Source organism: Phyllostomus hastatus, unplaced genomic scaffold, assembly GCF_019186645.2.
Source record: "Phyllostomus hastatus isolate PE091 unplaced genomic scaffold, TTU_PhHast_1.1 phas_scaffold_182, whole genome shotgun sequence".
In the NCBI taxonomy this organism is placed as follows: Eukaryota; Metazoa; Chordata; class Mammalia; order Chiroptera; family Phyllostomidae; genus Phyllostomus; species Phyllostomus hastatus.
Window position 1 is genome coordinate 18,033,053 of NW_025334013.1, and position 27,635 is coordinate 18,060,687.

Genomic DNA, 27,635 nt, shown 5'->3' on the forward strand with positions numbered 1-27,635 from the left:
GGAGGTTCTGGAGAAAGTGAAACCCTCCAACATCTTCCTGGTGGTAGGCCACAAGAGTGACCTGGTGGTTGAGTGACAGGCGATGCTGGAGGAAGGGGACAAGCTGGCTGCCTCTTCTTTGGGTGCTATGTTGAGACCTCAGCCAAAAGCAACAGTAACATCAGCACATCTTTTGAGCTGCCCACTCAAGGGATCTATGAGGCTGTGAAGAGAGGAGTCATGGGGCCAAACTGAGTGGGAGGCAGTGAAAAGCAGGGCCCCACCGCAGGCCAACCTCAGGAGACAGAGAAGCAAGGCAGGGAAAGGTGGATGTGCTGGTGACCCCTGGGTGGAACAGCTATGCCCCCTGAAGCCCGTGGAGCCTTCATGATCCACAAGGGCTATGCTGGGCACAGGACAGAAAGAAGCTAGGTGCCACTGAAGGTCATGACCCTGAGGCCTCAGGGGGCTTGGCTTCCTCTGCAGGATGGTGAAAATACCAGGGTCAGAGATACCAGCAACTAAGAGCAGACAGGCTTTCCTCAAGGCTACTGCCATCCCTTCTTCGGGCCCAGGATGAGCACAGCTTTCTCTAGGAATTCCGGAAGCGCAGGTCAGTGAAGGCTTTGTCAAAACCAGGATGCCTCTTCAGTTTGGGCTCACGAGAGAAGGTCACTCGACCCAATTCTATGGCAGAGAAAGTGCACTCAAACTTCTACGGAAGGTACAGCCTTCCTTGGAGTAAAGTCTTGGAAAATCCCCGGGTCTTTTCTTAGGCAGAGAAGCGAGTAACATTGCTGCCACCTGCTGACTAGGGGGCTGTGTCCAGCCTCGCTGCTGCTCCCAACTCCCTCTGGGATTTCAAAGGCTGTAGGCCATGCACCCTGTGTCTTTCCATTAATAACTTCTTTATTCTGGAAAAGCAAATGAAAGTCATATTCATATAAACACTGACATTACAAAGTACAGGGAAAAAGGGAAGGGAGAAGGAAACAGAAACCTCTACAAATCCTGCTAATACTGTCTCACCAAACAAGACCATACCGCTTTGTCCCATATTCAATCACTTATATAATAAACCACAAATAAAATCTTCTCTGGAAGATACATTGCTCCTCTTTGAGACGGCAGGGAAAAGGGGCCAAAGTGAGGGAAGGAGGCTTTATTCTTTTGGCAGATCCTCTCAGTCATTATAGATATTGCTGCACTGTTAATAAAAAATATATGCTTCTCTGTAAAGCATTAAAAAAAAAATCCAAGGATGAGATGGCTGAGGTCTCAGCTCAAGTATCTCCAAATACATTGTTGTCCATTCCCTGACCTTTCCATGTGTTATTTCTTGGTTGTCTTCCGGATCAGTGCCATTCTCTGAAAGGAGAGAGAAATAAGCAACACACAGGTTAGGGTCAGGAACTTTCTGGAACATCCCGCATAGCCAGCAGGCAGCCTGGCGTGGTCTACGTCACAGGCTGAGACCTGTGGAACCAACGGGCACAGGCCAGCTCAGCAGGCTCCGTCTAACCCGAGGACAGTCTGCAGGGCTGCAGCAATGCTTACTCAGGACAGCAATGCTTACCCAGGACACCAAAGGACAAACTGCTCTAGGCTAGCAGGATGGCAGAAAAGTTAAAAGCAGGTGACACATAAGATTATTTAGCACATCGATGTGCAAGGTGTCTATTTCTAGGTCTGATTCTCAAGGTTTGCCTTCTTTTACTTCCTTAGATTGCTACTGGCTCATAAGTAGTTTAGTCCTACTTGGACAAAGGGAATGAAAATATGTTCCTTTTACTAACAAATTGCAGCTGCGGAAAGATTTTCCTTCGAAAGCATATCAAGGAAATTAGTATTTTTAAATGTCTTGATTAAATAAACCATTCTATGAATCTGATCATCACTCAAGAGATGTACACTAACAGTGCACCTTTACCTCTTTTGTCATGCTCTTGTTGGTGTTGTCACGTGATCTTTTTCCAGGTTCACAACTGGCTACAACAGCTGTCACTTCTAGGAATTTACTTATTTTTTAGCTGGAACAGTAACTATTCCTTTAATAACTGCCTTTATTTAAGACAGGCCTTTCAAAATTGTAATAAATTATTTCATTGTAAAAAAAAAAGCAGAAGGTGACAGCTCTTGCCTTTTGGGGACTTAGGGAAAGGCCATCAGAGCATGTTTCCGAGGCTCCCCACCCACACCCACTCTGTTCCCTGCCGATGCAGACAACAGGAGAAGGGCCTTCGTTTCAAGCCTGTGCCAGTTCACACTGGATGACTTGCACAAAGGATACTCACACCAACGACTGGTACCACAGCCCATCAGGGAAAGAGTCAGATCACGGAGTTCAAATTGACTATTACCAGCCCCGCCCAAATTGCTGAATTGCTTTGCTTGCTGTTTTGGACCAAGGACTGTGGCAACATTATATTTGTTTATCCATATACGGCTAAAAAGTGGATAGTCTGGGAGCAGAGACAAAGTGACCATCTCTTATTTGGAAGGACTCCCTTCTGAAGAACACTGTGTTCCTCTGATCCGGGCTGCTGAGGCTTCCTCACAGGGCTGCCTCGGTGAGCTCGGGAGACACACCCGCTCCAGAGATCCCGTGCTGTGGAAAGCAAGGGACGCTTGGCCAAGATGGCCCAGGTGTGCCTGTCAAGCTCAGAATAAGCTCACTTCTCAAATCAGAGTGGCCAGTTAAATTAAGACAGAAAAGACAATAGCCTTGTCAAGGGAGGCACCACTGCCACTAGATTGACCAATGACAGGGACAATGTGCTCCACAGCAGAAGCGGCGTTAGGTTCCCAGACTGACTTCTCTGTTCCTTGGTGAGAGAGACAGAGGATGAAGGTTAAGCTGGGACAGAACCCAGAATGCCTGGCAGAGCAGTCTGGGCGCTGCCTCCCACCCCAAGTACAGCACACTTCTGCATTCCTTAACCTGTCCTCAGTCACAGGGCCAAAGTAATGTTCAAGTCACCGACAATGACGGAAGACTTCATTAAGGAGTTGGGCAGGGACGAGTTCCATCCATATTAGAAGAACCTAGATTCCACAGCTTTAAGCGATGCCCATCAGAGTTAACAGAACAAACAGAGACCCCACTGTGGGAATAGTCAAACACCAAGGAAATACGTGACCGGTCTCCCATGGAGCCCCGCTGCCTCTGACCTCTCCGCCCTGTGGTCCAGAGTGGAGCAGGCTGTGAGGGGGAGTGACAGCTGCAGTGATGGGAGCTGTGCGCATGCCCCTGAGACACAGCTCGAGGGTCAGCTGTGGCTGCCCCGGGGCTCTGCTGGCTCCTCACCTGTTTGTGAGCTTCTGTGGTGCAAGCTTTTTTGTAGGGTCGGATTTCTTCAGAGCCAAATCCTGGGATCCACATGTTCCACTGGCGTTCTGCAAGGAAAAGGCCGGCACAGAGATAAGGAGACTGGGAAGGCGATGCCAGGGTGCAGTGTGATGCTCAGACAAGGGTCAGGGAGGATGAATCTAAGCAATCAACTAGACTAAGGAACAGGAACCCTGCAGAAGGACTCTGTGGAATACAAACGGGGGAATCCCATGTCGTGTCTCCAAGGTGTCCCACCACACCATCTGATCTTCTTGCAGGGACAAAAGGGGTAAATGAGTCAAAGCTGTGGGTGCTGAGTCCTAGAGTCTCCATGAAGCTCCACAGAAAACAAAAGTGATTTGTTTCTTCAGTTGTCTTACTCCTATGCTCAAAGTAACCCTTCCCACCAAACCCAGAGGAACAGCAGGGACAGAAAAGCGTTCCTAGTGTTCTGGAGCGGAGAGCCAAGTCTCAGCTCTGCTGCTTCACTGTGGGGCTGTGTGACTTGGGTCTCAGCACCCCCAGTGAACATCTGCATATAACTTTTTTTGAAAGCCCTTATTATATATTTATTTTTTATTTATATGAGAGAGGAGAAGGGAGAGAAAAGAGAGGGAGAGAAACAATGACGTGAAAGAGAAACATTGATTGGTTGCCTTTTGTTTATGCCCCAACCGAGGACCGAACCCTCAACCCAGGCATGTGCCCTGACCAGGAGTCGGACAGGTGACCTTCTGCTTCGTGGGACCATGTCCAACCCACTGAGCCACACTGGTCAGGGCTGCATATAACTTTTGACTTCCCCAAAACTTTAGTAATAGCTTACTGTTGACCGGAAGCCTTACCGATGGAATAAACACTTGCTTAACCTAATTTTGTATGTTATTATGTATTACATACTGTATTATTACAATAGAGTAAGCTCAAGAAAGGAAATGTTAAGAAAATAATTGTTAGGTTTGGCGGAGTGAGGGGAGAGATGACAGGAGAACAGGCACTGAGCTTCTCAGATTTAATCAGTAAACTGCTAAACAAGCGGGCTGAGTCTGAGCAGACTGCAGCAGCGAGGGTACAAGGGTGGGTGTTTTTCTGAGTTTAGGGCTGAGTCTTAAGATATGGGTCAGAGGTGAAGCATGAGGTAAGCTGCCTAGGCAGAGGGTTAGAGTTGACTAGCTTCTGCACAATGCTAGATTATTCACAAGCCTATTGTTTAGCAGGGAATGTTCTGTGGCCAGGTACAGTGGGTGAGCAAGAACTGTGGCTGCAGGCTAAGACAGTAAATAAGGGGCAGGAGTTTCGGGAGCACAGGAAGCCCAGCTAACTGCGGGCCATTGCCTGTTTGATGAGTTTAGGTAGCAGGTCACGGGGTGGGCAGAACGGAGGTTTCTGGCTCTTACAATCATAAGGAAGAAAAAATACATTTCCAGTACTGTAGGCAGTAACTGAGAAAAATCTGCATATAAGTGGACCTGCACAGTTCAAGACTGTGTCATTCAAGGGTCACCTGCACTCACACAAGACTTTTTTACAGAATGAATGTCTATTTAAAAGAGTTACAAGGGGACTTCTTTATCACACTTCCCTAGAGTACTTCAAACATTTGTTTTGCAAATTTGTTTTGCCCCAGGCAGCCACTTACTCAAATAAAATTGTATAGAAGTGGTTTCATAGCTAAAATTTGTGTCTAATGCACATTAAATATTGAGTCAATGAATGATTCATGTTTGGTTCTAGAATAATTTTATATAGAGCTCTCTTCTAATTTTTTTTGAAAATAAAAATGTCTGAAGTCTTCTGCTAATATTGTTTATTGTCAGTACTTGAAATGGGCACTAAGTTTATTCTCTGGGAATTAAGCTTTATAATCGACACAAAGTGAATCAAAATGCGGATTCGCAAAGTCACTTTAAAGAAGGAGAGTAGTTACCTGGTGTGAGTGCATATATGTAAGGATGTGTAGCAATATATTTATTTTATTTATACATTTTAGAAAGAGGGGAAGGAAAGGAGAGAGGGAAACATCAATGTGTGGTTACTTCTTGCATGCCCCCTGCTGGGGACCTGGCCCGCAACCCAGGCATGTGCCCTGACTAGGAATCAAACTGGAGACCCTTTGGTTTGCAGGTGGGCACTCAATCCACTGAGCCACACCAGCCAGGACATGTAGCAATATATTTAAAATTGTGTGTATTTATAGTTCATATGATATTACTTTAATAACAACAATCATGTTAGTGGATTAGACGTAGTAAAATGCCTGGTACAAAGCAGCATTGTGCAAACCATTCTACATACATTACCTCATTTAACATTCACATTTCTTTTTTTTTTTAATTATTTTTAATTTTTATTTTTTAAGAGTTTATTTATTTATTTTTAGGGAGGGAAGGGAGGGACAGGGGGAGAGAGAGAGAGAGAGAGAAACATCAATGTGCGGTTGCTGGGGGTTATGGCCTGCAACCCAGGAATGTGCCCTGGCTGGGAATCGAACCTGGGACACTTTGGTTCCCAGCCCGCACTCAATCCACTGAGCTATGCCAGCCAGGGCACATTCACATTTCTAACGAAAGACTCTGTCAAAGAGGAGGTTATTCAACTATGAAAATACAGAAAACCCGGTCAGAAGCAGACATTGGCAGTCCAGTCCATCTGGAAGAGTGGAGTCACGAATTTACAGCCCCACCCTGGCTGGGTAGTTCAGTGGGTTAGAGTGTCATCCCACTAGGCCAAGGTTAGAGGCTCGATTCCAGGGTCAGGACACATACAAGATTCAACCAAAGAGTTCATGGATGAGTGGAACAAACCAGTGTTTCTCTCCCTCGCCCTCCCTTCTTCTCTCTCTAAGATCACTTAAAAAAAAAAAAAAAAGAATTTGCAGCTCCACTGGCAAAGGCTATCTTTGTTGAGAGGTGTGAGGGCGTGTGCAGCAGGCCTGGTGTGTTTCAGTCCAGGTTCCCGAGTTCCCCACGCTCTGCAAGCCATCTTTTGATTATGATTCAGCTTCCTCAAGACTTGCTACAGATGTCTGGTTGTGTAGAGTTTTCTAGTCTCTGTGATAATTATTTCTTACCTTTAATGAATAAACTGACATTCCAATTTTATTTTCAACAATTAAAATACAAAATTTTTTCAAAAATAGCAATGCTAAACTCTCAATGTTATGGTTTTGTGTGTAAAATATACATAAAATTGACCATTTTAAATACTTTTAAGTGTATAGTTCAGTGGCATTAAGCATACTCACACTGTTGTACAACCATTACCACTCCCCACCTCCAAAATGTTTTCATCAAAACTCTGTACCCGTTAAACAGTAACTTCCCATTCCTTCCCCTCTCTCAGCGCCTGGTGACTACCATTCTACTTTATGTTTCTATGAATTTGTACTATTGTGGTTTTCAACATGTCTACAAATTCCTTCACACTCCTCCCATCAATAGGTGGAGTTCACCTTCCCTTCCCTTGAACCTAGACAGGCCTCTGCGATGGCCTCAGAGGACAGAATTTAGCAGAAGTGATGGCTGTGTCACTTCAGAGAATGGGTTGGAAAGCACCGTGAAGTTTCTGCCAGGTGATTCCGGGACACTCATTCTGGGAGCCCTCAGTTGCCGTGTACAAAGTCCAGCCATCCTGGGGCTGCATATGAGAGGCCCATGCAGAGAGATGACAGAGGCAGAGACAAAGAGAAACCTGCACAGTCCCAGCTTTTTGAGAGTTCCTAGCTCTAGCATCAGACATGGACATGATGAAGCTCTGTTACGGGCTGAACTGATCCTGAAAAGATACACTGAAGTCTGAGGTACTAGGTAACCCCTAGTACCTCAGAATGAAATGCAAATAGAGCTGTTGCAGATGTACTGTTAAACCCTGAACAATGCAGGCGTTAGGGGCACCAACCCCCGGGCACTTGAAAATCCACATATAACATATCTGCCCTCTGCATATGTGATTCCCAACCTTGGATAGAAAAATGCCGTTTTTAATCTTTGCCTGGCTAAATCTGCAGCATGAAAATGGAGAATACAAAGGGCTGACTGTGTATTTCTGCAAAAATCCTGCATATAAATGGACCCATGCAGTTCAAACCCATGTTGTTCAAGGATCAACTGTCATTAGTTAAGATGAGGTCAGAGTGGAGTATGATGGACCCTTAATCCAACCTGACTGGTATCTTAGGAGAAGAGGAGAAGACACACACACACACACACACACACACACACACGAGAGGCCATGCGAAGCCGGAGGCACAGACTGGAGTTATGTAGGTGCAGGCTGCATGATGCAGCTATAAGCCAGAGAACGCCAAGGATTGCCGGCTACCACCAGAAGTTAAGAAGAGGCAAGGAAAGACTCTTCAGCAGAGGCACTGAAGAAACTACACCCTGGTGACACCCTGCTTGTACACTCTGGGCCTCCAGAACTGTGAGGAAATACATTTTGTTGTTTTAAGCCACCTAGTTTGTGGTACTTTATTATGTCAGCCTTGGAGATTAATACACCTTCCTTCAAAACAATCTGAGCCTCGCCCACCCTCTGACTTTAATCATAGGAAGGCCCTTAGCAGAGCTGTCTAGCTAAGCCCAGCCAACACCCAGATATGTGAACCAAAACAACTGTTATTGTTTTAAGCTGCTGTTTGGGGGATGTGTTACATAATATTGATCATCAAACTATCTGTGCTTTGCTATTAAAACCAGCAACATTAACCAGAAGTGTGTCATTTACTCTACCTAGACTGCCAGCACCTCCTCAGATATCTTTTTGATACTGGGGAGTAAGCCTTCAGTATCAGTCATGGGCTGATCCGTACTCAGTCCCTTAAAATCTTCTGCCTCATTCACTGGGCCTGACTGTCTCTGTAGTTACAGACTGCTTTCTTTCTTTTAAAAAAAAATTATTTATTTTTTAGAGAGAGGGGAAGGACAGGAGAAACAAAGGGAAAGAAATATTGATGTATGAGAAAAACAGGGTCGGTTGCTTCTCACATGCCCCCAACTGTGGGCCTGGCCCACCACCTAGGCATGTGCCCTGACTGGGAAAGGAACCAGCGACCTTTTCTTTGTGGAGTGATGCCCAACCCACTGAGCCACACCAGTCGCAGCAACGGTTTGCTTCCTTTTGATCACACTATAACCAATGCAGAGGGGGGCTTATTCATTTTGAAGAGAATATGGTTATCAATGTTAGATGAGTATCTTCTAGAAAAACCCAAGCTCTAATTTAGTGTCTCTTAAGTAGGAAAGCAGAAAACAAAATAATATTTGCATTACAATTATCATTTTCTTGGGAAAAATCCATATAAGGCAAAAACTGGAAGGGAAACACCATTATTTGAATGGTAGAGATAGAGTAACTACATTTACTAAGCGCTTACTTTGGGCCAGGTCCTGTGCCAGTCATTTTACAAACCAAATCCATAGTTCTCACAATTACCATGTAAGGAGGATATTATGAGCTCCACTTTACCAATGAGGAAATGGGCTCTAAGAGAAATTAAGGGAGAAGGATAAGGTGATACAACTGGAAAGTGGCAAACCCCATGCCAGGGAACACACAAATCTCAGAGGCACGAAGGTTCCTCTGACTACACTGCTCCTGACGGTCCTGAAGGAGCAGTAGCGTGGACGCCTCAGGGGGAAATGAGAACCTGCACATACCTAGGTGCAGCTGGACGTCCTTCACCTCCAGGGTGCTGGACTTGCGATGCCGAGCAAGCTGGCAGGCCGCTGTCACCACACTCTCGATGAAATCATCAGCAATCTGCAGCAGCATCTGGGGAAGACAAAAGTATGGGAGAGTCACCGCATCCTTGGTCAGGTCAGTGCCTGTAGCTGGGACAACCGCAGCTTTAGTCAGGCTTTCTATCAGAGGGCCTATAATCAGCCTTTGGCTTAAGGTGCGGAGGAGGAGTGGCAATGGCAATAGAAACACATTAACTCATTAAGCAGGCGGAGTGCAGTTCACACCTTCCTGAGGATGAGCTTTCTGCACTTTCTACCCAGCAGGCATCAACCAGCCAGATCCCTCTCCCTACACTGTCTTCTGAATTAGGTGGGAAAACCAAAGTGAGTCATCGTCATCATTATTCCTCACTCACAGTCTCTTAAAGCAGCTTTATTTCCATTGTCTTACCTAGTCCTTATAATAATCCTGTAAAAAGAAATGGGGCGTGAATTCTGTCCTCATTCTACAGTAGAGGACGCTAGGACTTCGGGAGACTACCTTGCTCGTGGCCATGCAACTGCTAAGCAGTGGAACCAGGGTGCAACCTCGAGGTTCTGAGTCCAAATTCTGGGTTCTTTCCACTTCATTATAAATTAATCCTGGACTGTGTGATGAGCAAAATCAGAATTCTGAAGCTAAAAACATCATGCCACGGCCCTGACTGGTGTGGCTCAGTTGGTTAAGTATCAGTCCTCAAAGCAAAAGGTTGCTGGTTTGAATCCTGGTCAAGGGTGCAGTCAGGGGGCGCAGTACAAGAGGCAACGAATCGATGTTTCTATCTCACATCGATGTTTCTCTCCCTCTTTTTCTCACTTCCTTCCCCTCTCTCTAAAGTAAATGAAATCTTAAAACATTATTCTAAGTGAAAGAAGGCAGTCACAAAAGACCAAATATTATGATTCCATGTATTTGAAATGTCCAGAATAGGCAAATATATAAAGACAGAAAATATATTAGTAGCCAGGGCTGTGGGGCCTGGAGAAAATGGGGAAGTGACTACTAATGAGCAAGGGTTTCTTTTAAGGAAGATGAAAATGTTTTCAAGTCGATTGTGTTAACAGTTGCATGACTCTAAACATACTAAAACCCAACAAACTGTATATTTCATAGGTACATGAATTATATCTTAATAAAGGTGCTGCTTCAAACCTCCCCCCCCCATTTATACAAAAAGGGCAAATATTCTCCCTCTGGTTAAAATAAAACAAAAAAATGGAGTTATACTGTTTTTATAACCTGTATTTTCTTTCCCTATCATTACATATGCCTCAGCAAAGGCAAAATCAAAGCAAAACACACAAAATCATCCCAGAATTGAGGCACACAAGTTGCTAAAATAAAAGAAGCCTTCAAAAACTCAGTACAACAAATAAAAAAATAAACATACTAAGGCTCATATGAAAATTCAGAACAGGAGAAAGATAAGACCCCAACAGGGTCAGAATCAGAATAGCTTAAGACTTCTTAATAGGCGATTTTTAGAAGATAATAGAGCAATCCCTTCACAGCTCAAAGGAAAAAAAAACATTCCAAAATAGAATTCTAAATACAGCCAAACTAAAAATCAAGTGTCAGGTTAGAATGTAGACAATTTAAGACATTTACCTTTCATCTATCCTTCTGTAGAAAGTTTAAAAAAAAGTGCTTTAACAAAAAAAGGGAATAATGTAAAAACAGGATGTGTGATCTAGGAAACAAGAGATCCCACGACGACAAAGAGGATCTAGCAGGGACTGATGCAAGTGGACTAACATCAATGAGACCACAGGAGGATGGCGTCTTCTGGGATTGAAATCTTGGGGCGGGGACATGGGGGATGACGTAAACCGATAGATTATTTGTACAGTCAGACTAATGTAAATACTGATTTTTGCGTCATTAAATAATGGTGATAAAATTTTATTGAAAAATGAGGGAAAGGAGAGAGTGTACGGCATGTATGTGAATGGTTTAACAAAATTAACATCTATCATAAAAGGAAGTCAATAGACTATTACAAAATTAGTGAATCAGCCCTGGCTGGTGAGGCTCTGCAGATTGAGCGCGGGGTCTGCTAACCAAAAGGTCACTGGTGTGATTCCCAATCAGGGTGCACGCCTGGGTTGTCGGCTGGTCCCCAGATGGGACAGGCAACCGATTTATGTGCGTTTCTCTTACACATTGTTTCTCTTCCTCTCTTTCTCCCTCCCTTCACCTCTCTCTAAAAATAAATTTCTATATTTTTTGAATGAATGAAAGAGTATCTTTTTAAAAAAGGAAAAAGAATGAAAATAAGAATATCTGTTAAGTATATTACTTTGAGTAATATACTTAAACATGGAGGAATATTCTAGGAGCAACTAAGATTGTTGAAAGTGATTGCCTGTAACAGCAGACTATGTTCTTTTTGCCAGGTAAAAGTAGCAGCAGCTGTTAGGTACAAAGTGACTTGTTTAAGCTATTCCATGGGACCCTCACAGTAACCCCATAGATAAATAATGTCATGCCCTACCAACACAGGAGGAAGCTGAGTATCAGGAAGCTTAAGTGGCTTGTCCATAGCTACAAAGCTGTTAAGTGGCAGAGCCAAGCTGCGAAGTCAGATCTGTCTGGCTCTCCAGTCTGTGCTTGTAACCACTACTCTTTTCTGGCTCTCAGGGACAGTCTCGAGGTACCCGACCACCTTACCTCCTCCACGTCTTCATCTAGTTGCTCATTAGGATCCACTTCTCTCACTAAGTCTTGTAATTTCTTCTTAGTTAATACCTAGAGTTAATTGGGAGAAGATTTTTCAGCCAAGTATCAAGGAAACAAACAAACCAAAAACTCATTACTTTATGATGAAGGAAGATTGTCAATATGTTGGCTTTAGTTTCTGCTTTCCAAGGAGTTAACAGTCTGGCCTGCCTGCTGGTATTGCTACGACTGTACTCTCAAGACTGAAGCAGCCTAGGGCAAGGCAGGAAGAGCAGTCTGGAAGAGAGGCCAACGCCTATCAGGCAGTTTCCGTCTCATCTCTTTTTCTCACCGTGTCTCAGTTTCCCTCCACATTAAGTAATTTACAATTTTCTGACCACCACAGATCGTACAGTGCCTCTGCTGCCTTTGGACATGCTCTTCCATCCTTCTTCCTACATGCTTGGCTCATGGTGCCTCCTTTCTGAAGCTTTTTCTAGCCTGCTCAGGTAAAAGCAGTCACTTCCTCCTTTGGCCTCTACTGTACCCTGTATACCCTTCTATCATTATGTTCATTTATAAACTAACCCGTTTCTGACTTAATAGGCTGAAAGCTCCCTGAGGGCAGGGAACGTGTTCATCTTCATATAACTAAATCTTTGCATAAGTACGTACAACTATCTCTCTTTCACAGGGGAAATGTCATGTCACATATATATATGATTAAAAATGATCGAAGACACACACTAGAATGCTAGCCATAGTTATTTATGAGAGGTAGTAGAATTATTGGCTATTTATTCTTTGTGTTTTTCTAAAGTTTCTGTGATAAACATGAATAACTTAGAAATAAGGAAAAATTGAATATTTTTAAAAATAAACATTTGTTAATGATGTCTCAGATCTATCCATTCTTCTCCATTCTACCATTAGCACTTAATTCAAGCCTTCAACATATGTATTGATTTACTGTAAAAGTCTTGGACTTGGTCTTCTGCCAGTCGACCCCTTTCCTAGCTCTCTGGTCTCTTTACTGCCAAGTTAACCCTCCAAAGATATACTGTTTTGATTATATTACTTACTCTTCTATTTAATATTTGCAAAGACTTTTTGACTAAAAGTTCCAGTGGAAACTGATTAGTATAGGCCCAGTATGTTTTGCTGTAATCCTATCCACATAACTTTATCTCCTGTTCTGTGGTAAACTCCACATTCACACAGGTTGGTCTGACTGTCTGCCCAACCCTCCCCATTCACCCTTGCTAGGCCCTCCTCCCACTCTCTTGAAATGTCCTCTCATCCTAGTCTACCCAGCCTAGGAGGCCCAAGTCAAGAGATAAAATTTATTTCTTATGGCTCTGCAGGACAGAATCAGGACCAAGAACAGCAAGAGGGCAGATGACTTTAGAATCACTGCAGAAAATTAATAATGGCAGCAGCTAGAGGAACTAGAAGCAGAAAAGACTGAAAGCAAGAGTACTTTTATTATAAGAATAATGAATACTGAATCCATTATTTTATTATTTCACTTAACTATTTTATCAAATAATCATATGCACACACATTTACATACAAATATATAAAAACTTGTCATAGGTAAGGTGTTGTCTTAATGTGTGTATGGATATGTGTATATATATAAGCAGGTAGACACACATAAATACTATAAGTAAAAATTGATAAATGTTGCACATGATCATTGAATTTAGAACTTAGAAGTCCAAGGGGGGGAAAAGACCTTTTTTGACTGAGGGGAAGAGGCAGCATCTGAGATGGACATCTCTCAAAGTGCCACTGGTTCAAGAAACAGATGAGAGGTGACCACAGAGAGCAAAAAGCAAGAGGATGATACCTGATTGTTTTCGGGGCTGAGACGCCCTCCTGAGCCAGGAGTGCCTGGTATCTTAACCACTGTAGTGCTATTGGCCATGGAGCCTTGCGGAGGGGTGTTGGCTGGTTCCGGTTTTATGGATGAGAAATTGGAGAGGTTGATTAGGGCTGAGGGGCCAAACTGGTTCATAATCTGCCGAGCTTTGGACTTCAGCTCATAGAGCTTATCAAGATCCTGTTTCTTTCTGGAGGTATGAGGACCGAGGCCAATCAACTGTGGAACGAAAACATGAAAATGAGCCCCAGATGTACCTGTAATAAAGGATAAGTTTTGAAAGTGAAATTCTATGTGGCCTATCAGACTTTGAAAGGTCTTTAGTATATAAAAGATGGTAACCATTTGATACCTGCACACTAAAAATGGAGGGAATGAAGAATATTCATTGCTTTCACCTGATGTTTAGAAACCACCTCTTCTCCAAAAGCTGAATGACACAGTCCACCAAAGTGAAATAAGTAAGTAAATGAAATGCGGAATCTTTTGTACAAAAATAAACTAGAATGAGCAAGCCATTTTTGGAGACTTTGTAAAAAGAGAATACATGGTTAAGTACTACATGCACTATTATTGAACATCAAATAATGTTAAATTCAAAGAAATTATGGCACAGTCACATACCTAAAATCCAATCACAAAACTTCAGAAGACAGATTAGTTCACTTTGACATTTCAAAACATGCTTAACTCTATGTCAGGGCTATGCCTAATAAACACAATTTTTAGCAATCGTGAAAGTCTTTTTTTGCCATCAAGAGCAAATTTTCTCTGAGTGTTAGCAATCTTTAAGTGCATGCAGAGTCCCTAGCCTGGAGTAGCTGAAATTGCAGAGTTTTAGAGACATGAGCTTGAATTCGTGACATCAGCTTTGGTATCACAACAAATCAGAAGCACATTCGCCAAGTTCCTCCCACAGTGGCCTCAAAGCGCTTACTTACAGCTATCTGAGTGTCTAGATCTTTAATTACGTCAGCAACGGCTGTGAGCCCGGTGAAATGAGAGGCAGCCATTTTCAAAAGCTACCTGTAAATGAACAACTGGCATCAAGAACCACCCTTGCCACAGAACCACTTCAGCTCCACGGCCTGGTACACCTTCGCCAACCAGGATCCAGGCAAACGGAATGCAGAGAAGCGTATCTCCATATCCCTACTGGGCACCATGAAAAACATCATCTTTTCCATATACAACTTTTAAAATTATTTCATGATTATAATAACAGACTTTCTTCCTATAAAATGAATATTCTATTGTTAGGGATAAACTGGCAGCATATGAAATACTATAACTGGCCAAAACAGTGGAATTTTATTATATTTTATTTTATTTTGAATTTTATTTTATATATATATAAATATAAATATTTCCGAGAGACAGAAAGGAAGGGTGGGGAGGGGAGAGAGAGAGAGAGATGGGAGGGAAACACTGACTGACTGCCTCCCACATGTCAGTCAATGCAGGCACAAATCAGGCACAAACCCATAATGTAGGTAATGTGCCCTGACCAGGAATCAGACCCATGACCTTTTGGTGCATGGGACGATGTTCCAACAAATCAAGCCACACTGACCAGGCAAAATTGTGGAATTTTAACTTGCAGAACTCAAAGCAATGGTTTTCAGAACTTCATAAAGCTTAGCAACCAGAATGGGTATCTGCATCTGCTCTACTCTTGCCCCTATTGCTGAGTTCCTCCCCAACACACCTTCTAACTTTCTAATAGGACATCTTCCCCTGGCTTGCCCTAATAAAAGCAACTATGTGCACTGGTTACATTACCAAGAGAAACTTGTTGGCCAGGAGCTGGCTGAGGGGGACGGCAGGGTCTCAGGACCGCTTGTTTGTTTTTTTAACCACATAAGTTCTATGCTTTCTTCCTTGCCCCCGAATGCTACCACTGCAAGAATCAGGAGAGCAAAAGACGGCTGACATAGAAATACAGTAGTCCGCTCCCCACCCCTCATCCCAGGTTTTACTTTCCAGCTTCAGTTAACCACAGTCTGAAAGCATTAAGTGGAAAATTCCAGAAATAAGCAATTCATAAGTTTTAAATTACATGCCCTTCTGCACGGCATGATGAAATCTCATGCTGTTCCACCCACTTGTGCCCAGGTCAGGAATCATCCCTTTATCCAGCATATCCACACTGTATATGCTGCCTGCAGTTTGTCACTTGGTAGCCATCTGGGCTATCAGATCAACTGTTCTGGTATCACAGCGCTCATGTCCAAGCTACCCGTAGAGCAACCTAATGCTATGCCACAATGCTCACGCCATTCACCTCACTTCATTTGTCACGTAGGCACTGTGTCACCATCTCATCTCACATCATCAAAGAAGATGAGTACAGTACAAAAAGATATTTTGGGAGAGTGACCACATTCACACAACTTTTATTACACTATATTATTATAATTGTCCTATTTTATTAGTTATTGTTGTTAATCTTTTACGGTGCCTAAATTATAAATTAAACCTTATCATAGGAAAGTATGTGTAGGAAATAACATGATATGTATAGGGTTTGGTACTATCTGCTACAGACTAGGGGAAAATACAAACTACATTTCCAATTAATGCCTGGAATGTGTAAAGAACTCTCAAAACTCAACAGTTTAAAAGAAAGGTAATTTGATTAAAAAATGGACAAAAGCGGTGACCAGATATTTCACCAAAGAATATATATAGTTGACAAATAAGTACATGAAAAGATGTTCAACATCATTAATCATTAAAAAAAGGCAAATTAACCCTAGCTGGTGTAGCTCAGTGGATTGAGCGTAGGCTGTGAACCAAGGGGTCACCGGTTTGATTCCCAGTCAGGGCAGCAGGCCAGATCCCCAGTGAGGGCCATGTGAGAGGCAACCATACATTGATGTTTCTCTCCCCCCTCTTTCTCCCTCCCTTCCTTCTCTCTAAAAATAAATAAATAAATATCTTAGGCAAATTAGCCCTGGCTGGTGTGGCTGAGTGGACTGAATGCTGGCCTGTGACCCAGGTTGCTGGCTCGATTCCCAGTCAGGGCACATGCCTGGGTTGCAGGCCAGGTCCCGACGTGCGGGCATGTGAGAGGCAACCCATCAGTGTATCTCTCCTCTTTCTTCATCCCTCCCTCTTCTCTCCCTCTCTAAAAATAAACAAAATCTTTTTAAAAATAAAGAAAGGCAAATTAAAACTACAATGAGATATAACTATATACCTATCAGAATACCTAAAATAAAAAACAATGACAACACCAAATGCTGGCAAGGATGTAGAAAACCTGATCAGTTATATACTGCTAGTGGGAATGTAAATGGTATAGCCACTCTGTAAAACAGTATGCAGCTTCTTGAAAATCTAAGCATGCACTCTCAGAGTAACCTAAGTACACACGAACACTAAATGTACTGTGCTGTCCTGGATGGGAACCTAGAACAGAATAGGGACATTAGGCGAAAACTAGGATCTGAATAAATTATACACTTTAGTTAACAGTAATGTTTCAATATTGGTTCATTAATTACAGCAAATGTACCGTGTTAACACAAGATGTTAGTAATGAAGAGACTGGGTATAGGGTATGTGGGAACTCTACTATTTTTGCAATTTTTCTGTAAATCTAAAACTGTTTTAAGAAATAGCTTATTAAAAAAGAGGAAGAAACAAATAATACTAAAACATAAAACAGGGATGAATCTTAAGATATTTAAGTGGGGGGGGGAGGCAATTCCACTTGCATGAAATTCTATCTTCAGTAAAACTAATCCCTCCTGATAGGGCAGAGACTGACTGCAGAGAGGCATGAGGGAAGTTTCTACGGTAATATGAAAGTTCTGTATCTTCAGTGGGGTGATGCCTACATAGCTGTACCCATTTATCAAAACTCATAGAACCGGGCCTGGCCAGGCAGCTCAGTGGTTGGAGAGTCACCCCGTATACCAAAAGGTAGTGGGCTTGATCTCTGGTTGGGGTGCGTGTGGGAGGTTGTTTCTCTGTCTCTCTCTCTTCCTCTCTCTTTAAAATCAAACATATCCTCGAGTGAGGATTTTAAAAAAATTCATAGAACCATGAAATTACAATATCTACATTGTACTGTAGGCAAATTATACCTTAGTAAAATTGATTTAAAAAAACACTAAACATGCAACTAACATATGACCCAGCAATTATAGTCCTAGGCTTTATCCTAGAGAAATGAAAACTTATGCTTACACAAAAAAACTTGTGCATGAAATGTTCACAGTAGCTTTATTTGTAATAGCCAAAAACTGGATTCAGCTCAGATGTCTCTCAACAGGTAAATGGTTAAACAAACTGTAGTCCATCATGCCATAGAATATGTGTGTTACTTAGCAATAGAAAGAAACACACTAACCACACAACTTGGATAAACCTCTAGAGAATTATGTGGAACAAAAGCCAATCCAAAAAGAGCACATATTATATGATTCTATTTATATATAACATTTTTAAAATGACAAAATTTTAGAAATAGGGGACAAATTACTAAGGTTGTCAGAGGTTGGATGAGGGGATGGTGGGTTATAAAAGGGCAATACCAGGGACCCTTGTGGTAATGGAGGTGTGTAGTATCTTGACTATAGTGACGGATTAAATGAAAAAAGTGATTAAGTTGTGTACACACACACAAACAAAAACTGGGGAAGTCTGAGTTAAGATCGGTAGGTTGTATCAATGTCAATATCCTGGTTGTTGTATTACACAACAGTTTTGCAAAATGTGACCAGTGAGGAAAACTGGGCAAAGTGTACAGGGATCCCTCTTTATTATTTCTTGCAACTGCATATAAATCTAAAATTGTCTCAATTTTTAAAAATAGATTTTATTTATTTTTTAGAGAGGGGAAGGGAGGGAGAAAGAGAGGGAGACTAACATCAATGTGTGGTTGCCTCTCAGGTGCCCCCCACTGGGGAAATGGCTTGCAACCCAGGCATGTGCCCTGACTGGGAATTGAACTAGAGACCCTTTGATTCTCAGGCCGGCGCTCAGTCCACTCAGCCACACCAGCCAGGGCTTGATTTTTAAAAATTAGAAAACTATATTCTCAAGAGTAACTGTAATTCTTCTTAAGATGATTTAAAACTCAGGAGCCATAAAAGAAAAGACTGATATTTAAATTACATAAAAATAAAAAATGTCTACATGGCAACAAACATAATAAAGTCAAATGACAAAAGACAAACTATCAAAAATTATCTACAAATCAATAAACACCCAACTACCCCCCCCCCAAAATTACAAAAAGTATGACAGCACAAGAAAAAGAAATTCAAATAGCTGTTAAAATAATAAAGTAATTCCCTGGCTGGCATAGCTCAGTGGATTGAGTGCCGGCTGGGAACCAAAGTGTCCCAGGTTCGATTCCCAGCCAGGCTACATGCCTGGGTTGCAGGCCATAACCCCCAGCAACTGCACATTGATGTTTCTGTTTCTCTCTTTCTCTCTCTCTCTCTCCCTCCCTCCCTTCCCTCTCTAAAAATAAATAAAATCTTAAAAAAAAAGACTTAAAAAAATAATAAAGTAATTCTTATTCTAGTTCATAATAGAAATGCAAATTTAAACTATGAGCTACCTCTTATTCCCCATTTGGCAATGATGAAAAAGTTTTATACATACTGTGTTTAAAAACTTTATGGAGAAAGTCATTTTGTATTTTTGGGGGGTGAAGAGAATATAAGTTAGCTACAGGTCACTATAAAGGGCTACTTGGGTAGATAGTAGTATGTACCCAAATTTTAAAAGTATCTACTGTTTTGATCCCATACTTTCATTTTTAGCTATTTATATTAGCAACTTGTATGTGATAGAATACTATACATACAAGAAATGTCAACCCAAATGTCCATCAAAAGTGGTATTGTTAAACTAAGTAGGGTATAACTATATAATGGAACACACTGAGAAAGAACGGGAGCCATAAAAATATTATGCTGAGCCCTGGCTGGAGTGGCTTAGTGGATTGAGCACAGGTCTGCGAACCAAAGGGCTGCAGGTTCAATTCCCACATGCCTGGGTTGTGGGCCAGGTCCCCAGTGAGGGGCACTTGAGAGGCAACCACACATTTGTTGGGAAGTGCCCTGGCCCTGGTTTCAGAAACTGCAGCCCCTCGTGGCTGAGTAAAAAGACCTTGGGACCATAAGCCACTTAGGAGACAAAGCTTATCTTCCTTGTAGGGGCACTGCCTCTGCCCCCTTTTACTGAGGTCCCCTGCTTGCCCCCAGGCTGATGACTGGTTAGCCAATGATGGGTAAGATTCCTCAAAGGAGGGACAACTTAAGACAGGCACGGTCGAAAAGGGGCCCACAGGAAAGGACTTGGGGGAGCTATAAAGGGGGTGATGAACTCTTGCCCCTCGGCTTTGACATAGCCTGAGTCCTCATTCTGTCTGCAAGAAGTCTCCTAATCTCTTGGCTGCCTTATATCCCCTGCCTGACTTAAGCCTGAAACAATGCCTTAAGCCTGAAACAATGCCTGAGGTGGGTGGGGCCCTGTTCTGGAATGGGCGGGTTCCCTAGGGCAATCAAGCCTAAGAAAGGATGCATAAAATCCTATGAAACCTACTTTGCTAATACCCTCAATTTAAATGATAAGGGTCCAAGCATGAAATGAGTTTGTTCCCCAGTTTTATGGCCCTCTGACCCTGACTCATAATTAGCCCTCAGAGTTCTTTGAATGTTATCTATTGTTTGACCATTACTGCCTGACAATGACTGATGAGCTTTATGTGTATATATACACGCCCTGTATTCCTATGCAAATGAAGCCAATAAAAGTCTGTCAAGGCAAGGGTCGGGGCACTCTCCCCTTGAGAGAGTGGTCGCGCTGCCCCTTTTCCCCCACAGGACTCGGAGTCCATGTGAACACTGTGGACATGCGGGCCGGTATCTGCATCACACACTGATGTTTCTCTCCCGCTTTCTCTCTTCCCCCCTCTAAAATAAATAAATAAAATAAATATTATGCTGAAAGAAACCAGTAACAGAAGACATATTGTATGATATTATATGATTCCATTTATATGAAATGTCCAGAATAGATAGATATATAAAGGCACAAACTAGATTGGTGGTTGCTTAGGGCTGAGAGGTGAGGGAGAATTAGATTGTGGTGATGGTGGCACAGCCCTGAATGTACCAAAAAAACACTGAATTATACACTTAGATGAGTGAATTGTACAGGTGAAAGGTATCTCAATAAAGCCATTTTTTTTAAATGAGAGGAAACTCATGAAATTATCTCCAAGAAACACTGTTCAGTAAAAATGTAAGGTATAGAATAGTGAGAATAATTTGCTATTATTTATTAAAACACACAAATATATAATTGTAAATGCATAAATTCTTCCTGGAAAGATATATAAGAAACCAATAACAATGGTTGCCTTGGGAGGTGGGAGAATGGTAGTGGTAGTATCTGGGTGGTCTATGGAACCAAGGTGGGAGAAAACTTACTTTTCATTGTATACCCCAAATTTTCTACTATACTTACTTTTTATTGTATACCCAAAAGTCTGTACTATCTGCATATAAGTTACCTATGAAAATTTTTAAAAACTGCCCTGACTGGTATAGCTCAGTGGATTGAGTGTGGGCTGTGAACTGAAGGATCATCTGTTCAATTCCCAGTCAGGGCACATGTCTGGGTTGCTGGCCAGGCCCCCAGTATGAGGCACTTGAGAGGCAACCAAACATTGATGTTTCTCTCCTTCTCTTTCTCCCTCCCTTCCCTTTTCTCTAAAAATAAATAAATAAAACCTTTAAAAAAAGTTTTTTAAACTATTACGTGGTTTGTTTCCTCTGAAGAAACAGGTAATACCGATCTCTGTTTTTAAGTATAACGAAGAGTATAGTGGTAACCACAAAAGTGAATCTTGACCTACATCTCACACTTTATACAAAAATAAATTCAAAACTGATCATAGATATAACAATGTAGAAGTATAAAATTTTTAGAAGAAACCTCAGGAGGAAATTATCATGACTTTGGGTCAGGCAGACTTTTTAGACACACCACCAAAAACACAATTCACAAAAGAAATAAATTAATAAAGTGGACTTGACCCAAAATGTAAAACTTCTATTCTGCAAAAGAAAATAAAAAGGCAAGTCACAGACTAAGAGAAAATATTTAGAAATCACATATCTGACAAGTAACTTGTATCCAGGATATACAAAGAACTCTTGAAATCCAACAATAAGAAAAGAAAAAACCCACCCTGGCTGGGCAGCACAGTTGGTTAGACCATCTTCCCAATACGCCAAGGTTGCAGGTTCAGTCCCAGGTCAGTGCACATACAAGAATCAACCACATGAATGCATAAATATGTGGAGCAACAAATTGATGTTTCTCTCTCTCTCCCCCTTCCTCTCTCTCTAAAAATCAATAAATAAAAATTTAAAAAGACAACAAAAACTAATAAAAAATGGGCAAATGTATGAAGAGATCCTTCACCAAAGAAGATATATAGATGGCAAATAAACACATGAAATGATGCTCAATATTCATTAGTCATTAGGGAAATGCAAATTAAGGCCACAATGAGGCACCGCTAAATCCCTATTAGAACAGCTAAAATTAAAAAATAAAATAAAATAAACAAGTGTTTTGGAGAGGATGTGGAGCAACTGAAATAGGCATATTTATGATGTGAATGTAAAATGATGCAGTCTCTCTGGAAAAGTTTGGCAGTTTCTGATAAAGTTAAATATGCGCTTATGTGACTCAATAATTCCACTCTCAAGTATTTACCCTACAGAAATGAAAACTTGTATTTACACAAAAATCAGTATGTAAATGTTCATAGCAACATTATTTATAACTGCCCAAAACTGGAAACAATCCAGATAGATGCCCTTTAACTGGTGAATGGATAAACAAACTAGGTTTATCTACACAACTCAGCAACAGAAAGGAAGAACTGATACATGCAACAACATGGATAATCCCAAATGTGTTACGCTAAGTGAAAGACACAAGACTCAAAAGGTTACTTACTGTATGATTCCATTTATATGACACTCTGGAAAAGGTGGAGCTATATGGATGGAGAACAGATCAGTTGTCAGGGGTTTGGGTGGGGGAGGGTTTGTCTACAAAGGAGCAGTATGAGGGAGACTTTGGGAGTGGTGGAACTGTTAGGTAACCTGAGTGTTACGGTGCTTACATCACAGTATGAGGGGGGACCCAAAAAACCCTGGAATTTATTTATAAAAAATTGTGTATTTATTCTAACATGTTTCAACTTCAGTCACCTTCAACATATTCAATATACCTATTGAGGTTTTTTCACTGCTTAAGACAGTTTTTGAACTTGTTGATTTTGATGCCTTTCAGGGTTTCTGTTGTTTTTTGTCTCATCTCTTCCACATCAGCAAAACATTTCCATTTGAGGACTTTTTTCACCCAGGGAAACAAAAAAAAAAAAGTTGCTCAGCATGAGCTAGGGGGAACAGAGTGGTTGGGGCATAGGGGTCATGCCATTTTTGGTCAAAAACTGCTAATCACTCAGTGCTGCGTGGGCATGTACAGTCGTAAATCACCCATCATGAAATGGTTAACCACATTGAATCTTCAAAAAAAAAATCACTGAAACCAAATGCAACCTCTCACAACACCACCAGCTGGTACAGATACAGATGGTTTCCTAGAACACTCACCTAGCAGGGGAACCCTGTGTTACAAGGGGCCCACCCTCCAGGAGATAATTCTGGGTTTTTTTGGGTCCCCCCTTGTATGCACTTGTTACAACTCATGGATCCATACCCCACAAAAGGAGAATTTTATTATGTGAAAATGTAAAAATAAAAATATCACAGCTTGATCAGAATGGTTAATGACTTTCCATTCAAATGACCTGTTTACTGACAACTTTCATCAAGCCCTATTGTGGATGAGGCTGACCAAGCACAGTGGAATGAAGTGACTGTAAATAACCTGAATTCCATTATGTCACTTAGAATGATTGCATCTGGGCTACTCAAATTTCTAACTCTCGCATCCTTAAAATGCCAAAAGATAGAGATGTACTGCTATATAAAAAACAGAGGCATTAACTATGGGACAGTTTGAGAGGACAATTATAATAGTAAATCCTGACTAGCACCTACTACATGGAAATCATGTGCCATGATGAGATTCCCAAAGTCCAGAAAGTCCATGCCCCAGTAATCAATATTGTACGGCTGCAAGTTCAATTAAATAGCCAAGTATATTCTCCCTCCCCACAGCCTATCACATTCAAACTGTGGTTGAAAGGCTGAGGATGACAAGCCCTGCTTTTGCTTTTAGCAACTTTGTTCCTCAAACATAAATCCAGTTGCAACACTATTATTGTATTAAAAGGATCTGATTTTTCAGAAGGTAAGAAATCAGTGGAGACCTTGCAGTAGTTACAAGACCTGGCCTTCTCTGGGCATCTGTTCCATTAACAGATTTTTTTTTTAATGAAGAAAATAAGAGACTAGAAGATCAGATTATCTTTAACACCTTTTTATCTTTGAAACATTTAGGAACTTATCATCTACACAAAATTCGGAGACAAGGGGACTACCAGCCTGATGGCATAAAGGCCACTGTGGTACATGATTTGACTTGATGGCTGGGTTTTCTATCTGATTGTTTATCTCCTCGCTGGCTTCACTTCCCGGCCTAAATGAACCAAAAAGAATCAATTAATTGCAGTGTGTGAGACTTGAAAGCAAGAGAAATATTAGTTTTCTCCACTCGTTTTTTAACTAGTTGGAGCGTATTTAAGTGGTTTTGACTTAATACAATGGCAGTACAATACAGTGGCCAAGAGCATGGACTCTGGTGACAGTATCTGGGTTCAAGTACCAATTCTGCCACCTATTTATTAACTTATGTCCTTGAGCAAGTTGCCTAATCTCTTTATGCCTCAATTTCCTCATCCATAAAATGGAGTTAATCATAAAGTATATCTCATGGGACTGTTGTGGCAATTCACAAAATTTATGTATCTAAAGCACTTAAAGAGTGAGTGGTACACAGTAAGCACAAAGGAGAACATGTTTTCAATGTTCGCTAATATATATGCTCTCCTCTTCTAAATGTTAGTTATAAACTTAAGTGTTTTAAAACTAAAAGGTTTCACCCATTCTGATATGTGTCGGTTGTGTCCTATAACCATTCTCATGACTGTAGACATTAGAAAAAAAGAATGGATTGAAATAAAACATTAATGGCAAAAGGTCAGCAGGAGACTGGAGAAGACCCAACTCAGGAGGGTTGGGTACCATCCTACTTCTGCCACTGAGTTAAGTGAGCTCCCTGTGACCAGTGTTTCCATAGCAGGACCAGGCAAATTCTAAAGTCCCTTCCAGCTCTAATAATTAGGGTAAGATTTTAAATTCATATGTACAGAGTTCAAAGTTTGTCTCCTGTCTCTAACACACCAGTTTCACATTGCAGACTATAAGCACTGCTGACATGCTGCCTCCATAGTATTTTGGAGCTTTCCCCAAAGACCTCGGGTCAAAAGTAGAATGTTCCATGTTCATTTCTACTCTAACACAATGATTTTCTGATCAGGTACTTCGAAATCCTATTATAATGATTCAATCAATGTTAGAGCCACCAAGGAGTGAAATAAGTACATTCTGTAGATGAAGGTGAGGCTATTAATCCAGTAATAAATTATCATTGAACCATTAAGTACTCTGAAATGGTGGCATGGACATACTTATTAATCTCCTAATTTGGTGTAAGTTTTGATCACTTGTATACAGTATAGGCACCTGCAAATAGCATAGGCTAACTCATTGGGAAAAAACAGTTTCAACTAAGTTACGCCAATTTCCTCAATCATCTAGTTATGTTACACTTGTAAAAATCTAATTTAAGCCCTTGTGTCAAACTGGCCTTTCTTGGCCTCCTAAAAAGTTCTGTTCAGGTCCTGTTTTTTTTCTATCTTGAATATCCATGTTTCTTTAAAAACACAGAAATTTAAAAAGAAAAATAGTAATAAAAATAAAAACATAGGAATTTAGTTCTCCTCAAATACCACACTACATAAGTACCCTAGTAAGTTATAGTACTTGGCATTGAGTCTTAAGGAGGAGGAGTGAGTTCATTCAATGATATGCTGTGTAAAACTACTACTTCCATTTTGCTGATGGGCAAACAAACATGAAGAGGAATCCACATAGAAAAGTAGAAAAAAATTAATCAAATACAAAACTGGGTTTGACTTGGGCTGGGCCACTTAATACCATGTGATTTTAGACAAGGTACTTAAAGTAATCTCTGAACCAATGTCCTTATCTGTACAATGGGACTAATATCTAATCTGAGGGGCTGTAAGTGGTGATTAAAGGATCTAATACTCAGGTGGTGGACACACAATATAAAGATGATGTATTACAGAAGTGTACACCTGAGAACTGTATTTTATCAACCAATGTCACCCCAATAAAATCAATGAAAATTAAAAAATACTTGAGAGTGCTTATGATGTTGTCTGGTTAGCCTGAGCAGGTTCAGGACAAGATATTACTGAAGAAGAGAAGTGCCTGGTCCATGTCTCTCTGCCAACCCGGTCTAAAAGCAGCCATGTCCAGTGAAAGCTTATGCTAAAACTACAGGATACAGTGTACTTATCTGCAACTTTTAAATGGCTTACGACATCTTTTGAGGGAGGGACGGGCTTCATTGAAAGGTTTCTTAACTGGTAGTGACATTCACTGTATCAATGTGAATACAGCAAGACTAAAAATAAAGTAGTAGAATCTGTGAAAATTCCCTCTTAGGTTTGAAGTTAGAGCAGATTCGAGAAGCATGTTTTCAGGGATATTAGCCAAGCATTTTTTTTTTTTTAACCAAGCATCTTCTATTTGCTGTGTCCAGCAGGGTACGGCACCAAACTCATGATCTAATCAGCATTGCTCCACTGCGATCCTAAGCCCTCTTTGCACGTAAAACAGGAATTTAAAAAGATTATCTATCGGGCTGTTCCATCTCTGACATTCTTTTGTATGCGATGTAGAGATTTGTACTCAGCCAGGGTTGAGTGGAATGGAATTTAAAGCACTTGTCAAGTACGTAACTGAGTTCAAACTGCTTCAACTTCACATCAGTTTCGCAAGAATAATGCATGTGGCCTTCCTAGATTAAGTATCTGACGCAAGAAAAGCTGCCAAAAGCCAAGGAGGCAGAACGAAGTCTTCTCCTGAATACATCCTTTACCACTCTGGGCTCAGAGAATATGAGGGGGGAAAAGCACACGGATCACCATAGTTTTCCGAATTCTCTTTCTTTCCCTTAGAGGCTAATCTCACAGCCACGGCCCCTGAAACTCTTTGCTTTTAGGAGTTCGGGTCCTCACAGCCCTGTTCCCTCAGGTACTTCGGAGTCTCCAAGCCCCGATCTCGTCCCCATAGAAGCCCATCTTAACTGCCCGCTCCTGTTCCTCCCAAACCCAAAAGTTCCCTTACTGTTTCTGCCCCTCAAGAATATAAGTCTTCCTGCTGTTTCTGAATCTTTAGCAGCCCGGGTCTTCACTGTCCCACTTGTGCCTCTTAGGAGTCCAAGTCCTCACAGCTCCGCTTTTACCTCTCAGGAGCCGGTGTCTTCACGCCCCGTTCCGTTCCGACCACTCTCCTCTTAGGAGCCCGGGTCCTCACAATCCTGTCCCTCTCAGCCCGCTTTCTCTCAGGTGCCAGAGAACTCACATCTGTCCCTGTTCCCTAAGTCCGGTCTGGAGCCCGGGTCCCCACAGCCGCGTCTTCTCCGAACCCCGATCCCCTCAGTCCGGTCCCAAGAGCCTGATTCCTCGCAGTCCTGTCTCAACAATCTGCCTCTTCAAACACTGACCCACTGTGGGTCTGGGTCCTGACTCCCTCCTCCCGCTCTTTTTCCTCAACTGCCAGGGCCCAAGACTCACAGGCAGCAGGTCTATCTCCCCATGATATGCAGAGACTGCCTCAGTGAAGCGATCGTCTCGGCAGCCGGTCAGACTGCTCGGCCCTCCCCGAGTCCTTCCGGCACCGCTCTCCGCCTCCAACCCGGAAACGCGCGGCTCTTCCGGCCTGCGGGCGCGCG

The 27,635-nt window shown here is 41.8% G+C and overlaps 1 protein-coding gene across 4 annotated transcripts; it reads right to left on the minus strand.

Moving 5' to 3' along the window:
• Positions 1–870: 870 nt before the first annotated feature.
• On the minus strand, positions 871–27,605 carry TAF12 (TATA-box binding protein associated factor 12). Of its 4 annotated transcripts, XM_045859185.1 has the most exons (8): positions 27,478–27,583; positions 22,575–22,614; positions 14,516–14,600; positions 13,542–13,793; positions 11,702–11,779; positions 8,968–9,082; positions 3,287–3,375; positions 871–1,347 (listed from the first exon to the last, which is right to left on the minus strand). In XM_045859185.1, the coding sequence occupies exons 3-8, from the start codon at positions 14,585–14,587 to the stop codon at positions 1,312–1,314; spliced, it is 642 nt and encodes a 213-aa protein (XP_045715141.1). In that variant the 5' UTR covers positions 14,588–14,600; positions 22,575–22,614; positions 27,478–27,583; the 3' UTR covers positions 871–1,311. The 4 variants fall into 4 exon arrangements, with proteins under 4 accessions (XP_045715141.1, XP_045715142.1, XP_045715143.1 ...); XM_045859186.1 differs by lacking the exon at positions 22,575–22,614 and having other exon boundaries at positions 27,478–27,591; XM_045859187.1 differs by lacking the exons at positions 14,516–14,600; positions 22,575–22,614 and having other exon boundaries at positions 27,478–27,605.
• Positions 27,606–27,635: the final 30 nt, after the last annotated feature.